This window comes from Cherax quadricarinatus, chromosome 65 (assembly GCF_038502225.1).
Source record: "Cherax quadricarinatus isolate ZL_2023a chromosome 65, ASM3850222v1, whole genome shotgun sequence".
NCBI lineage: Eukaryota > Metazoa > Arthropoda > Malacostraca > Decapoda > Parastacidae > Cherax > Cherax quadricarinatus.
Window position 1 is genome coordinate 4,452,207 of NC_091356.1, and position 14,456 is coordinate 4,466,662.

Sequence of the window (14,456 nt, forward strand, 5' to 3'; positions counted from 1 at the left end):
CCAGCAGCCAGGGGCTCCACGCTGCTAGGCTTCCCTACACCCCTTCCATAGTACCAGCAGCCAGGGGCTCCATGCTGCTAGGCTTCCCTACACCCCTTCCATAGTACCAGCAGCCAGGGGCTCCACGCTGCTAGGCTTCCCTACACCCCTTCCATAGTACCAGCAGCCAGGGGCTCCACGCTGCTAGGCTTCCTACACACCTTCCACAGTACCAGCAGCCAGGGGCTCCACGCTGCTAGGCTTCCCTACACACCTTCCACAGTACCAGCAGCCAGGGGCTCCACGCTGCTAGGCTTCCCTACACACCTTCCACAGTACCAGCAGCCAGGGGCTCCACGCTGCTAGGCTTCCCTACACACCTTCCACAGTAACAGCAGCCAGGGGTTCCACGCTGCTAGGCTTCCCTACACACCTTCCACAGTACCAGCAGCCAGGGGCTCCACGCTGCTAGGCTTCCCTGCACACCTTCCACAGTACCAGCAGCCAGGGGCTCCACGCTGCTAGGCTTCCCTACACACCTTCCACAGTACCAGCAGCAAGGGGCTCCACGCTGCTAGGCTTCCTACACACCTTCTAGAGTACCAACAATCAGGGGCTCCATGCTGCTAGACTTCCCTACACACCTTCCACAGTCCCGGCAGCCAGGGGCTCCACGCTGCTAGGCTTCCCTACACACCTTCCACAGTACCAGCAATCAGGGGCTCCACGCTGCTAGGCTTCCTACACACCTTCCACAGTACCAGCAGCCAGGGGCTCCACGCTGCTAGGCTTCCCTACACACCTTCCACAGTACCAGCAGCCAGGGGCTCCACGCTGCTAGGCTTCCCTACACACCTTCCACAGTACCAGCAGCCAGGGGCTCCACGCTGCTAGGCTTCCCTACACACATTCCACAGTAACAGCAGCCAGGGGCTCCACGCTGCTAGGCTTCCCTACACACCTTCCACAGTACCAGCAGCCAGGGGCTCCACGCTGCTAGGCTTCCCTACACACCTTCCACAGTACCAGCAGCCAGGGGCTCCACGCTGCTAGGATTCCTACACACCTTCTACAGTACCAGCAATCAGGGGCTCCACGCTGCTAGACTTCCCTACACACCTTCCACAGCCCCAGCAGCCAGGGGCTCCACGCTGCTAGGCTTCCCTACACACCTTCCACAGTACCAGCAATCAGGGGCTCCACGCTGCTAGGCTTCCCTACACCCCTTCCATAGTACCAGCAGCCAGGGGCTCCACGCTGCTAGGCTTCCCTACACCCCTTCTATAGTACCAGCAGCCAGGGGCTCCATGCTGCTAGGCTTCCCTACACCCCTTCCATAGTACCAGCAGCCAAGGGCTCCATGCTGCTAGGCTTCCCTACACCCCTTCCATAGTACCAGCAGCCAGGGGCTCCACGCTGCTAGGCTTCCCTACACACCTTCCACAGTACCAGCAGCCACGGGCACCACGCTGCTAGGCTTCCTACACACCTTCTACAGTACCAGCAATCAGGGGCTCCACGCTGCTAGACTTCCCTACACTTCCACAGTCCCAGCAGCCAGGGGCTCCACGCTGCTAGGCTTCCCTACACACCTTCCAAAGTACCAGCAATCAGGGGCTCCACGCTGCTAGGCTTCCTACACACCTTCCACAGTACCAGCAGCCAGGGGCTCCACGCTGCTAGGCTTCCCTACACACCTTCCACAGTACCAGCAGCCAGGGGCTCCACGCTGCTAGGCTTCCCTACACACCTTCCACAGTACCAGCAGCCAGGGGCTCCACGCTGCTAGGCTTCCCTACACACCTTCCACAGTACCAGCAGCCAGGGGCTCCACGCTGCTAGGCTTCCCTACACACCTTCCACAGTACCAGCAGCCAGGGGCTCCACGCTGCTAGGCTTCCCTACACACCTTCCACAGTACCAGCAGCCAGGGGCTCAACGCTGCAAGGCTTCCCTACACACCTTCCACAGTACCAGCAGCAAGGGGTTCCACGCTGCTAGGCTTCCCTACACACCTTCCACAGTACCAGCAGCCAGGGGCTCCACGCTGCTAGGCTTCCTACACACCTTCCACAGTACCAGCAGCCAGGGGCTCCACGCTGCTAGACTTCCCTACACACCTTCCACAGTACCAGCAGCCAGGGGCTCCACGCTGCTAGGCTTCCCTACACACCTTCCACAGTACCAGCAGCCAGGGGCTCCACGCTGCTAGGCTTCCCTACACACATTCCACAGTAACAGCAGCCAGGGGCTCCACGCTGCTAGGCTTCCCTACACACCTTCCACAGTACCAGCAGCCAGGGGCTCCACGCTGCTAGGCTTCCCTGCACACCTTCCACAGTACCAGCAGCCAGGGGCTCCACGCTGCTAGGCTTCCCTACACATCTTCCACAGTACCAGCAGCCAGGGGCTCCACGCTGCTAGGATTCCTACACACCTTCTACAGTACCAGCAATCAGGGGCTCCACGCTGCTAGACTTCCCTACACACCTTCCACAGTCCCAGCAGCCAGGGGCTCCACGCTGCTAGGCTTCCCTACACACCTTCCACAGTACCAGCAATCAGGGGCTCCACGCTGCTAGGCTTCCCTACACCCCTTCCATAGTACCAGCAGCCAGGGGCTCCATGCTGCTAGGCTTCCCTACACCCCTTCCATAGTACCAGCAGCCAGGGGCTCCATGCTGCTAGGCTTCCCTACACCCCTTCCATAGTACCAGCAGCCAGGGGCTCCACGCTGCTAGGCTTCCTTACACCCCTTCCATAGTACCAGCAGCCAGGGGCTCCATGCTGCTAGGCTTCCCTACACCCCTTCCATAGTACCAGCAGCCAGGGGCTCCATGCTGCTAGGCTTCCCTACACCCCTTCCATAGTACCAGCAGCCAGGGGCTCCATGCTGCTAGGCTTCCCTACACCCCTTCCATAGTACCAGCAGCCAGGGGCTCCACGCTGCTAGGCTTCCCTACACCCCTTCCATAGTACCAGCAGCCAGGGGCTCCATGCTGCTAGGCTTCCCTACACCCCTTCCATAGTACCAGCAGCCAGGGGCTCCATGCTGCTAGGCTTCCCTACACCCCTTCCATAGTACCAGCAGCCAGGGGCTCCACGCTGCTAGGCTTCCCTACACACCTTCCACAGTACCAGCAGCCAGGGGCTCCACGCTGCTAGGCTTCCTACACACCTTCCACAGTACCAGCAATCAGGGGCTCTACGCTGCTAGGCTTCCTACACACCTTCCACAGTACCAGCAGCCAGGGGCTCCACGCTGCTAGGCTTCCCTACACACCTTCCACAGTAACAGCAGCCAGGGGCTCCACGCTGCTAGGCTTCCCTACACACCTTCCACAGTACCAGCAGCCAGGGGCTCCACGCTGCTAGGCTTCCCTACACCCCTTCCATAGTACCAGCAGCCAGGGGCTACACGCTGCTAGGCTTCCCTACACCCCTTCCATAGTACCAGCAGCCAGGGGCTCCATGCTGCTAGGCTTCCCTACACCCCTTCCATAGTACCAGCAGCCAGGGGCTCCATGCTGCTAGGCTTCTCTACACCCCTTCCACAGTACCAGCAGCCAGGGGCTCCACGCTGCTAGGCTTCCTACACACCTTCTACAGTACCAGCAATCAGGGGCTCCACGCTGCTAGACTTCCCTACACACCTTCCACAGTCCCAGCAGCCAGGGGCTCCACGCTGCTAGGCTTCCCTACACACCTTCCACAGTACCAGCAATCAGGGGCTCCACGCTGCTAGGCTTCCCTACACACCTTCCACAGTACCAGCAGCCAGGGGCTCCACGCTGCTAGGCTTCCCTACACATCTTCCACAGTAACAGCAGCCAGGGGCTCCACGCTGCTAGGCTTCCCTACACACCTTCCACAGTACCAGCAGCCAGGGGCTCCACGCTGCTAGGCTTCCCTGCACACCTTCCACAGTACCAGCAGCCAGGGGCTCCACGCTGCTAGGCTTCCCTACACACCTTCCACAGTACCAGCAGCCAGGGGCTCCACGCTGCTAGGCTTCCTACACACCTACAGTACCAGCAATCAGGTGGCCCCACGCTGCTAGACTTCCCTACACACCTTCCACAGTCCCAGCAGCCAGGGGCTCCACGCTGCTAGGCTTCCCTACACACCTTCCACAGTACCAGCAATCAGGGGCTCCACGCCGCAAGGCTTCCTACACACCTTCCACAGCACCAGCAGCCAGGGGCTCCACGCTGCTAGGCTTCCCTACACACCTTCCACAGTACCAGCAGCCAGGGGCTCCACGCTGCTAGGCTTCCCTACACACCTTCCACAGTACCAGCAGCCAGGGGCTCCACGCTGCTAGGCTTCCCTACACACCTTCCACAGTAACAGCAGCCAGGGGCTCCACGCTGCTAGGCTTCCCTACACACCTTCCACAGTACCAGCAGCCAGGGGCTCCACGCTGCTAGGCTTCCCTACACACCTTCCACAGTAACAGCAGCCAGGGGCTCCACGCTGCTAGGCTTCCCTACACACCTTCCACAGTACCAGCAGCCAGGGGCTCCACGCTGCTAGGCTTCCCTACACACCTTCCACAGTAACAGCAGCCAGGGGCTCCACGCTGCTAGGCTTCCCTACACACCTTCCACAGTACCAGCAGCCAGGGGCTCCACGCTGCTAGGCTTCCCTACACACCTTCCACAGTAACAGCAGCCAGGGGCTCCACGCTGCTAGGCTTCCCTACACACCATCCACAGTACCAGCAGCCAGGGGCTCCAAGCTGCTAGGCTTCCCTACACACCTTCCACAGTACCAGCAGCCAGGGACTCCACGCTGCTAGGCTTCCTACACACCTTCTACAGTACCAGCAATCAGGGGCTCCACGCTGCTAGACTTCCCTACACACCTTCCACAGTCCCAGCAGCCAGGGGCTCCACGTTGCTAGGCTTCCCTACACACCTTCCACAGTACCAGCCATCAGGGGCTCCACGCTGCTAGGCTTCCCTACACACCTTCCACAGTACCAGCAGCCAGGGGCTCCACGCTGCTAGGCTTCCCTGCACATCTTCCACAGTACCAGCAGCCAAGGGCTCCACGCTGCTAGACTTCCCTACACACCTTCCACAGTCCCAGCAGCCAGGGGCTCCACGTTGCTAGGCTTCCCTACACACCTTCCACAGTACCAGCCATCAGGGGCTCCACGCTGCTAGGCTTCCCTACACACCTTCCACAGTACCAGCAGCCAGGGGCTCCACGCTGCTAGGCTTCCCTGCACATCTTCCACAGTACCAGCAGCCAGGGGCTCCACGCTGCTAGGCTTCCCTGCACATCTTCCACAGTACCAGCAGCCAAGGGCTCCACGCTGCTAGACTTCCCTACACACCTTCCACAGTCCCAGCAGCCAGGGGCTCCACGTTGCTAGGCTTCCCTACACACCTTCCACAGTACCAGCCATCAGGGGCTCCACGCTGCTAGGCTTCCCTACACACCTTCCACAGTACCAGCAGCCAGGGGCTCCACGCTGCTAGGCTTCCCTGCACACCTTCCACAGTACCAGCCATCAGGGGCTCCACGCTGCTAGGCTTCCCTACACATCTTCCACAGTACCAGCAGCCAGGGGCTCTGCCTGTGTTTAATCCCATGATAATAACATTCCATTTTTCTTGTTTCACTAGGTGTTGGTGGACAGCTGTATCTATTTCCCTCTTTTCTACATTGATAAAGCTTCTGGTAAGCGAAACGTTCCCGTAATGGTTTCCTAACATTACATAAATGTGTTTTTTTTATACACAATAATATTGGTGAAATGTGTCAAGTTCTCTCTGATATAAATATATACACTGGCTGGTATGACTGAGAGTAAGACTTAACATAGTGTTACCTGTAACTTCTGTTTCCTACATACTACACACAAATCTGATAAATACAGAATGCAGTATAACACACTTGCTATTTGGCAGCACAATGCAAAAGTTTTTTCTGGCAAATCCATTTTAAACTATATATTCTTTTGAGTCACGTTATTAAAGTGAATGAGAATTCTGAAGCTAGATTCCAGCCGTTTACGCAAGATACGTATACAGTTCTAACCGAAATTATTTTACGCACGAAGCTAATAGCTGCTACCTATTTCTGGGGACTTGGGTTGTAGATGAATTTCGTGTATCTTGCCTGGGTGGCATGATAGGTTGATTAAAATCTGCCTCGTCTATATTCGTCACTGTCACGAAGATTTCCTTCAGGAGAATTCTGGGCACAAACTCAGGGAGACGGCCTTCAAGGTGTTTGGTATGTGAATAAAACACAGAATACGGTTTACAGTATTCGTTGAGCACGGTAAACTAGTCGCCTCGGCGGCAAAGTCTAATCTGATCTTGAGCAGACGTTTTGTCCACCAGGGACGAAACGTTTGGTTGGCATATCCGGCACATCTTCGCGCTCCCTCTTTACTCCCGCATGTTTCCTGTTTCTACACCTCTCCCACGCGCTCCCACATCCCTCCACCTTCTTTTCCACACCTACACCACTCATCTCCCTCACTCCCACACTCCTCAATATCATTCTAACACGCCTGACACACCCTGACATTCTTTTCAAAATGCAGCTGCACTTCCTAACACACTGTTGACGCTCCCTTATCACTCAGTAAGTTTGGAAGAACAAAGAAGGTAATGTGAAGAATAAATTCCAAGACCGATTCATTCTCATTTGAAAACAGGCTGTAAATTAAACCTTTATGGAGACAACTTTTCGCTCTGTGTAGAGCTTTATGGAAACTTGATGAAGCTCTACTCAGCGAAGCGTCGTCACAATAAAGTGTGATCTGCAACATCTCTTTTCTTCAGTATTTTCAACAGGACGACATTCGGCACCAGTAATTACTTACGATGTTTACCTCTGGAGACATATTGGGATCTAGGACAGGTGCTATTGGGATCTGGAACAGGTCGTTACTGGGATCTGGAATAAGTGTTATTGGGATCTAGAATAGGTGTTACTGGGATCTGGAACAGGTGTTACTGTGTGATGCAGTTCAGATGGGATTGTGAGGTCTCTACGGAGACCTAATTATATGGTCACACCTGCCTTAGCAAATATCGGGTAGTCACGCCCACGTCTGAGGTCTTTTGTTCTTGACGGCGTCAGACCTCGGCGTCAGGTCGTAACACGTGGTACATACCCCATTGGGGAGGGGGTACTTTGACTACCATATAAGCCCAGGGAACCGCTGAGCAAGGAGGTTGTTGGTGACAGGTCCGGGGAGCGAGAGCTCTGGACAGCCGCGTGTGTAGTGGACCACGCATTGGGAATCTCGGGTCAGCTGCTCGGTGAATTAAAAGTGAGTACTAGTCCGTGTTACTGATAACATCTACCTTTCCCCCTGGTAATAAGTCTCATAGGTCAATTGTTATATTATGTAAATGTCCATCAGTATATGTGGTATTCTAGCCCTTTTATGTTATTAAGTAAACTATAGCCATAGTTCCCATTTTTTTATTTTGTACCTCCATATGCTATTCCCTATTCTGTTAAGCACTGGGATACACAGGAGACGTGCTCACTCGCTGGGATACCTCAGGTAGAGTGGGTAGAGGTCTCCCAACTGGGATCTGGAATAGGTGCTATTGGGATCTGGAACAGGTGTTACTGGGATCTGGAATAGGTGCTATTGGGATCTGGAACGGAGGATATTGGGATATGCAGTGGAATTTGCTTCCCCGTCAGTAGAGAGTTGGAGGTAGTGTGACAGATTTCTCTCCTCACGTCTTGAAATGCCTGTATAACTGTAGGAGTTATGATTCTCAAGGGCCCTGTCCTGTGTCGAGAGACATTGTGCCAAAAGACTGTCATGCACCAAATGTCGCCTGTAAACGTAGGTGGGGCACTTGCGTATTACGAATATCATGACCGAGGATCAGTTAACATTCACCATTCCCAGAAGTCTTGCAACACTGGCCTAAGTTGCACTGCCAGAGTAAGCTGGGCAGGTCATGCTTAAGTGCTCTGAGAAGACGTCCATACATCTAGTTATACCATGATTAAAGTATATATATATATATATATATATATATATATATATATATATATATATATATATATATATATATATATATATATATATATATATATACTATTTTATTTTTATTAACACACTGGCCGATTCCCACCAAGGCAGGGTGGCCCGAAAAAGAAAAACTTTCACCATTCATCATTCACTCCATCACTGTCTTGCCAGAAGGGTGCTTTACACTACAGTTTTTAAACTGCAACATTAACACCCCTCCTTCAGAGTGCAGGCACTGTACTTCCCATCTCCAGGACTCAAGTCCGGCCTGCCGGTTTCCCTGAACCCCTTCATAAATGTTACTTTGCTCACACTTCAACAGCACGTCTCCATTCACTCCTATCAAACACGCTCACGCATGCCTGTTGGAAGTCCAAGCCCCTCGCACACAAAACTTCCTTTTCCCCCTCCCTCCAACCTTTCCTAGGCCGACCCCTACCCCGCCTTCCTTCCACTACAGACTGATACACTCTTGAAGTCATTCTGTTTCGCTCCATTCTCTCTACATGTCCGAACCACCTCAACACCCCTTCCTCAGCCCTCTGGACAACAGTTTTGGTAATCCCGCACCTCCTCCTAACTTCCAAACTACGAATTCTCTGCATTATATTCACACCACACATTGCCCTCAGACATGACATCTCCACTGCCTCCAGCCTTCTCCTCGCTGCAACATTCATCACCCATGCTTCACACCCATATAAGAGAGTTGGTAAAACTATACTCTCATACATTCCCTGTCAGCATAGTTGCTGATCCCTGTGTTGTATAGCATATTAGTATCATCCATGTATTTATATAGAAGACCCCTTAGGTCTGTGACTGTATGACGTCACGGGATGCAGCTTGAGTGTGAAGCTAGCTACCTCGCTCTCAGTCGGCGTTTGACATAGGCTAGGACAGGCAGAGGCTGGGCTCCATCTCCCATCATCACAGTCTGACAATATATCGTTACCATCCAACAAGTGTGTCTACCTTCAACACTCGATATCTCCTTTTAAGAACCCCTACAATATCCCCTCTTTGCTTCCAAGGACAAAGTTCTTTGTCTCCAGGAATATATATATATATATTATAACATATATATATATATTCTTTTTCTCCCTTTCTCTTTTTCTCTCTCATTCATTCATTGCAGGTTCGGGAGGACCATGTGAGGGGTACAAGTGTGAGTACGGGGGAGTGTGTGTGGAGAGGTACGGCCAGGCTGAGTGTGAGTGTACAGTGTGTGGTGGTGAGTACCAACCAGTGTGTGGCGGTGACAGACGCACCTACCACTCCTCCTGTCAACTGGCCCGTCACGTCTGTCTGTCTACCACTCACGTGGAACTCTTACACCAGGGATCCTGTGGTCAGTACTCTCAGAATTTTTTTTTTAAAAAAGGTACCATTGTTATGTTTTGAATTCATCTTTTTACTCCTATACACTCAAAATTTGTATATCTAAATGTCTAAAGTGAGATGTGTACCTCTTAATGTATACATACACAAGTTTGTATTTGTCTATATAAAAAGAACAGAGTATATATAGGTATTAAATATATATATATATATATATATATATATATATATATATATATATATATATATATATTATATATATATATATATATATATATATATATATATATATATATATATATATATATATATATATATATATATATATATATATATATATATATATATATATATATCTCATTTTCTCCTTTTCTCTTATTCCTTCTCATTCATTCATTACCTTTTTATTATTAAACATTACTATTATTGCATTACTATTACTATTATTACATTACCATTATTACTAGTATTACTATTAACAATTATCATGATTACTATTACTCTTATTACATTACTATTAATGCTATTTTATTACTATTATTGATCCTATCACTATTACGTTAGTTATTTTTGTTATTGTTATTACTTTCACTATTGTGTCGTGCCACAGATGCGTGTAAGGGGGTCGAGTGCGGAGAGTTCGGGGTGTGTCAGGTCGATGCTGAGGGATTCGGTCGATGTTCCTGCCCTACCAACTGCTCCCAGGTAAGTCAAATTGTTATTTATTATTACACGGAGCGCTGAACCCGTAGGGGGTCAAGCAGCGCTTGAGAAATGGAAGGTATTGAGGCTTAATTCAAGGAACTGGAACACAGGTCCAACTCCTTGATTCTAGAGCCCATCACTAGCATCCACCTGACCTAAGCCTAATACCAACGTTTCTCTCATGGAGAGCCTGTTGTAGTTTCGCTTGAGGGAAACGTTTCTGCATCTCTCTTCATGCGCTCTGGGTAAGATCAAATATTTTATTTATCCCTAGCGACAACTTTTCGATCTGTTACTATCTTTATCAAGTCAGCATTTCCCAAAGGTCGAAACAGTTCGAAACGTTGTGTCTTCTGCAAAGTATTTAATACTGTTGTAAAGGCATTTAAATTATGTGATTAAGCAAACCATACCACGGGCGGGGATAGAACCCGCGGTCAGAGAGTCTCAAAACTCCAGACCGTCGCGTTAGCCACTGGGTCTGGAGTTTTGAGACTCTGATCGCGGGTTCTATCCCCGCCCGTGGTATGGTTTGTTTGCAATCGTGTCATTACGATTTCGTGAGTCAAATTATGTGATTGTTGTGGGTGGCACCCTGGGGGAGGGTTCATTATGCGAGTACCACCGTCGTAGTAGTACATTATCTGGGTGGCGCCCTGGGGATGGTAGATTATCTGGGTAGCCTAGTGGAGTTGGTAGATTATCTGGGTGGCATTCTGGGGGAGGGTACATGCGAGTAGCACCCTGAGAGTGGTAGATTATCTGGGTAGCACCCTGGAGATGGTAGTTAATATGGGTGGCATAGTGGAGGTGGTAGGTTATCTGGGTGACATCTTGGGCGTTGTAGGTTATCTGGGTGACATCCTGGAGGTGGTAGGTTATCTGGGTGACATCCTGGGGGTGGTAGGTTATCTGGGTGACATCATGGGGGTGGTAGGTTATCTGGGTGACATCCTGGGGGTGGTAGGTTATCTGGGTGACATCCTGGAGGTGGTAGGTTATCTGGGTGACATCCTGGGGGTGGTAGGTTATCTGGGTGACATCCTGGGGGTGGTAGGTTATCTGGGTGGCATCCTGGGGTGGTAGGTTATCTGGGTGACATCCTGGGGTGGTAGGTTATCTGGGTGACATCCTGGGGGTGGTAGGTTATCTGGGTGACATCCTGGGGGTGGTAGGTTATCTGGGTGACATCCTGGGGTGGTAGGTTATCTGGGTGACATCCTGGGGGTGGTAGGTTATCTGGGTGGCATCCTGGGGTGGTAGGTTATCTGGGTGGCATCCTGGGGTGGTAGGTTATCTGGGTGGCATCCAGGGGTGGTAGGTTATCTGGGTGGCATCCTGGGGTGGTAGGTTATCTGGGTGACATCCTGGGGGTGGTAGGTTATCTGGGTGGCATCCTGGGGGTGGTAGGTTATCTGGATGACATCCTGGGGGTGGTAGGTTATCTGGGTGGCATCCTGGGGTGGTAGATTATCTGGGTGGCATCCTGGGGTGGTAGGTTATCTGGGTGGCATCCTGGGGTGGTAGGTTATCTGGGTGACATCCTGGGGGTGGTAGGTTATCTGGGTGGCATCCTGTGGGTGGTAGGTTATCTGGATGACATCCTGGGGGTGGTAGGTTATCTGGGTGGCATCCTGGGGTGGTAGGTTATCTGGGTGGCATCCTGGGGTGGTAGGTTATCTGGGTGGCATCCTGGGATGGTAGGTTATCTGGGTGACATCCTGGGGGTGGTAGGTTATCTGGGTGGCATCCTGGGGGTGGTAGGTTATCTGGATGACATCCTGGGGGTGGTAGGTTATCTGGGTGGCATCCTGGGGGTGGTAGGTTATCTGGGTGGCATCCTGGGGGTGGTAGGTTATCTGGGTGGCATCCTGGGGGTGGTAGGTTATCTGGGTGGCATCCTGGGGGTGGTAGGTTATCTGGGTGACATCCTGGGGGTGGTAGGTTATCTGGGTGGCATCCTGGGGGTGGTAGGTTATCTGGGTGGCATCCTGGGGTGGTAGGTTATCTGGGTGACATCCTGGGGGTGGTAGGTTATCTGGGTGGCATCCTGGGGGTGGTAGGTTATCTGGGTGGCATCCTGGGGGTGGTAGGTTATCTGGGTGGCATCCTGGGGGTGGTAGGTTATCTGGGTGACATCCTGGGGGTGGTAGGTTATCTGGGTGGCATACTGGGGGTGGTAGGTTATCTGGATGACATCCTGGGGGTGGTAGGTTATCTGGGTGACATCCTGGGGTGGTAGGTTATCTGGGTGACATCCTGGGGGTGGTAGGTTATCTGGGTGGCATCCTGGGGTGGTAGGTTATCTGGGTGGCATCCTGGGGTGGTAGGTTATCTGGGTGGCATCCAGGGGTGGTAGGTTATCTGGGTGGCATCCTGGGGTGGTAGGTTATCTGGGTGACATCCTGGGGGTGGTAGGTTATCTGGGTGGCATCCTGGGGGTGGTAGGTTATCTGGATGACATCCTGGGGGTGGTAGGTTATCTGGGTGGCATCCTGGGGTGGTAGTTTATCTGGGTGGCATCCTGGGGTGGTAGGTTATCTGGGTGGCATCCTGGGGTGGTAGGTTATCTGGGTGACATCCTGGGGGTGGTAGGTTATCTGGGTGGCATCCTGTGGGTGGTAGGTTATCTGGATGACATCCTGGGGGTGGTAGGTTATCTGGGTGGCATCCTGGGGTGGTAGGTTATCTGGGTGGCATCCTGGGGTGGTAGGTTATCTGGGTGGCATCCTGGGATGGTAGGTTATCTGGGTGACATCCTGGGGGTGGTAGGTTATCTGGGTGGCATCCTGGGGGTGGTAGGTTATCTGGATGACATCCTGGGGGTGGTAGGTTATCTGGGTGGCATCCTGGGGGTGGTAGGTTATCTGGGTGGCATCCTGGGGGTGGTAGGTTATCTGGGTGGCATCCTGGGGGTGGTAGGTTATCTGGGTGGCATCCTGGGGGTGGTAGGTTATCTGGGTGACATCCTGGGGGTGGTAGGTTATCTGGGTGGCATCCTGGGGGTGGTAGGTTATCTGGGTGGCATCCTGGGGTGGTAGGTTATCTGGGTGACATCCTGGGGGTGGTAGGTTATCTGGGTGGCATCCTGGGGGTGGTAGGTTATCTGGGTGGCATCCTGGGGGTGGTAGGTTATCTGGGTGGCATCCTGGGGGTGGTAGGTTATCTGGGTGACATCCTGGGGGTGGTAGGTTATCTGGGTGGCATACTGGGGGTGGTAGGTTATCTGGATGACATCCTGGGGGTGGTAGGTTATCTGGGTGGCATCCTGGGGTGGTAGGTTATCTGGGTGGCATCCTGGGGGTGGTAGGTTATCTGGATGACATCCTGGGGGTGGTAGGTTATCTGGGTGGCATCCTGGGGTGGTAGGTTATCTGGGTGGCATCCTGGGGGTGGTAGGTTATCTGGGTGGCATCCTGGGGGTGGTAGGTTATCTGGGTGACATCCTGGGGGTGGTAGGTTATCTGGGTGGCATCCTGGGGTGGTAGGTTATCTGGGTGACATCCTGGGGGTGGTAGGTTATCTGGGTGACATCCTGGGGGTGGTAGGTTATCTGGGTGGCATCCTGGGGTGGTAGGTTATCTGGGTGGCATCCTGGGGGTGGTAGGTTATCTGGGTGACATCCTGGGGGTGGTAGGTTATCTGGGTGGCATCCTGGGGGTGGTAGGTTATCTGGGTGACATCCTGGGGGTGGTAGGTTATCTGGGTGACATCCTGGGGGTGGTAGGTTATCTGGGTGACATCCTGGGGGTGGTAGGTTATCTGGGTGGCATCCTGGGGGTGGTAGGTTATCTGGGTGGCATCCTGGGGGTGGTAGGTTACCTTAACCAGGGGATGAGTTTTGCGATGAGATAAGGGAGGATAACATCTCTCAACATGTAAATAAGTTAGAGAAAAAGAAATTTGGTAAAAAAAAATGGATAAGAAAAAGCGAAGCACCATCTAGCCCGGGATTATCAATTCGCGCCTTGATAATGGCCCGACACGCACAGAAACAGCGTCCAACTTTAATTTCCGAATGGGTAGTTCAGTATTTAATATATTTAATAAATATTTCATATATATTTTGTATACATATATACATGTATATTATATATATATATATATATATATATATATATATATATATATATATATATATATATATATATATTGGAGGATAGATGGGCTAATGAGAGCATAGGCAATGGGGTCGAAGAGGTATGGGGTAGGTTTAAAAATGTAGTGTTAGAGTGTTCAGCAGAAGTTTGTGGATACAGGAAAGTGGGTGCGGGAGGGAAGAGGAGCGATTGGTGGAATGATGATGTAAAGAGAGTAGTAAGGGAGAAAAAGTTAGCATATGAGAAGTTTTTACAAAGTAGAAGTGATGCAAGGAGGGAAGAGTATATGGAGAAAAAGAGAGAAG

The 14,456-nt window shown here is 52.0% G+C and overlaps 1 protein-coding gene across 1 annotated transcript in view; it reads left to right on the forward strand.

Moving 5' to 3' along the window:
* LOC128700579 (agrin-like) overlaps window positions 1–14,456 on the forward strand; it is a 180,174-nt gene that overhangs the window by 104,444 nt on the left and 61,274 nt on the right. Inside the window, exons 6-7 of the mRNA XM_070098821.1 lie at window positions 9,144–9,356; window positions 9,957–10,051. Of these exons, the coding sequence (XP_069954922.1) occupies window positions 9,144–9,356; window positions 9,957–10,051 (308 nt within the window). The remainder of the gene's footprint in view (window positions 1–9,143; window positions 9,357–9,956; window positions 10,052–14,456) is intronic.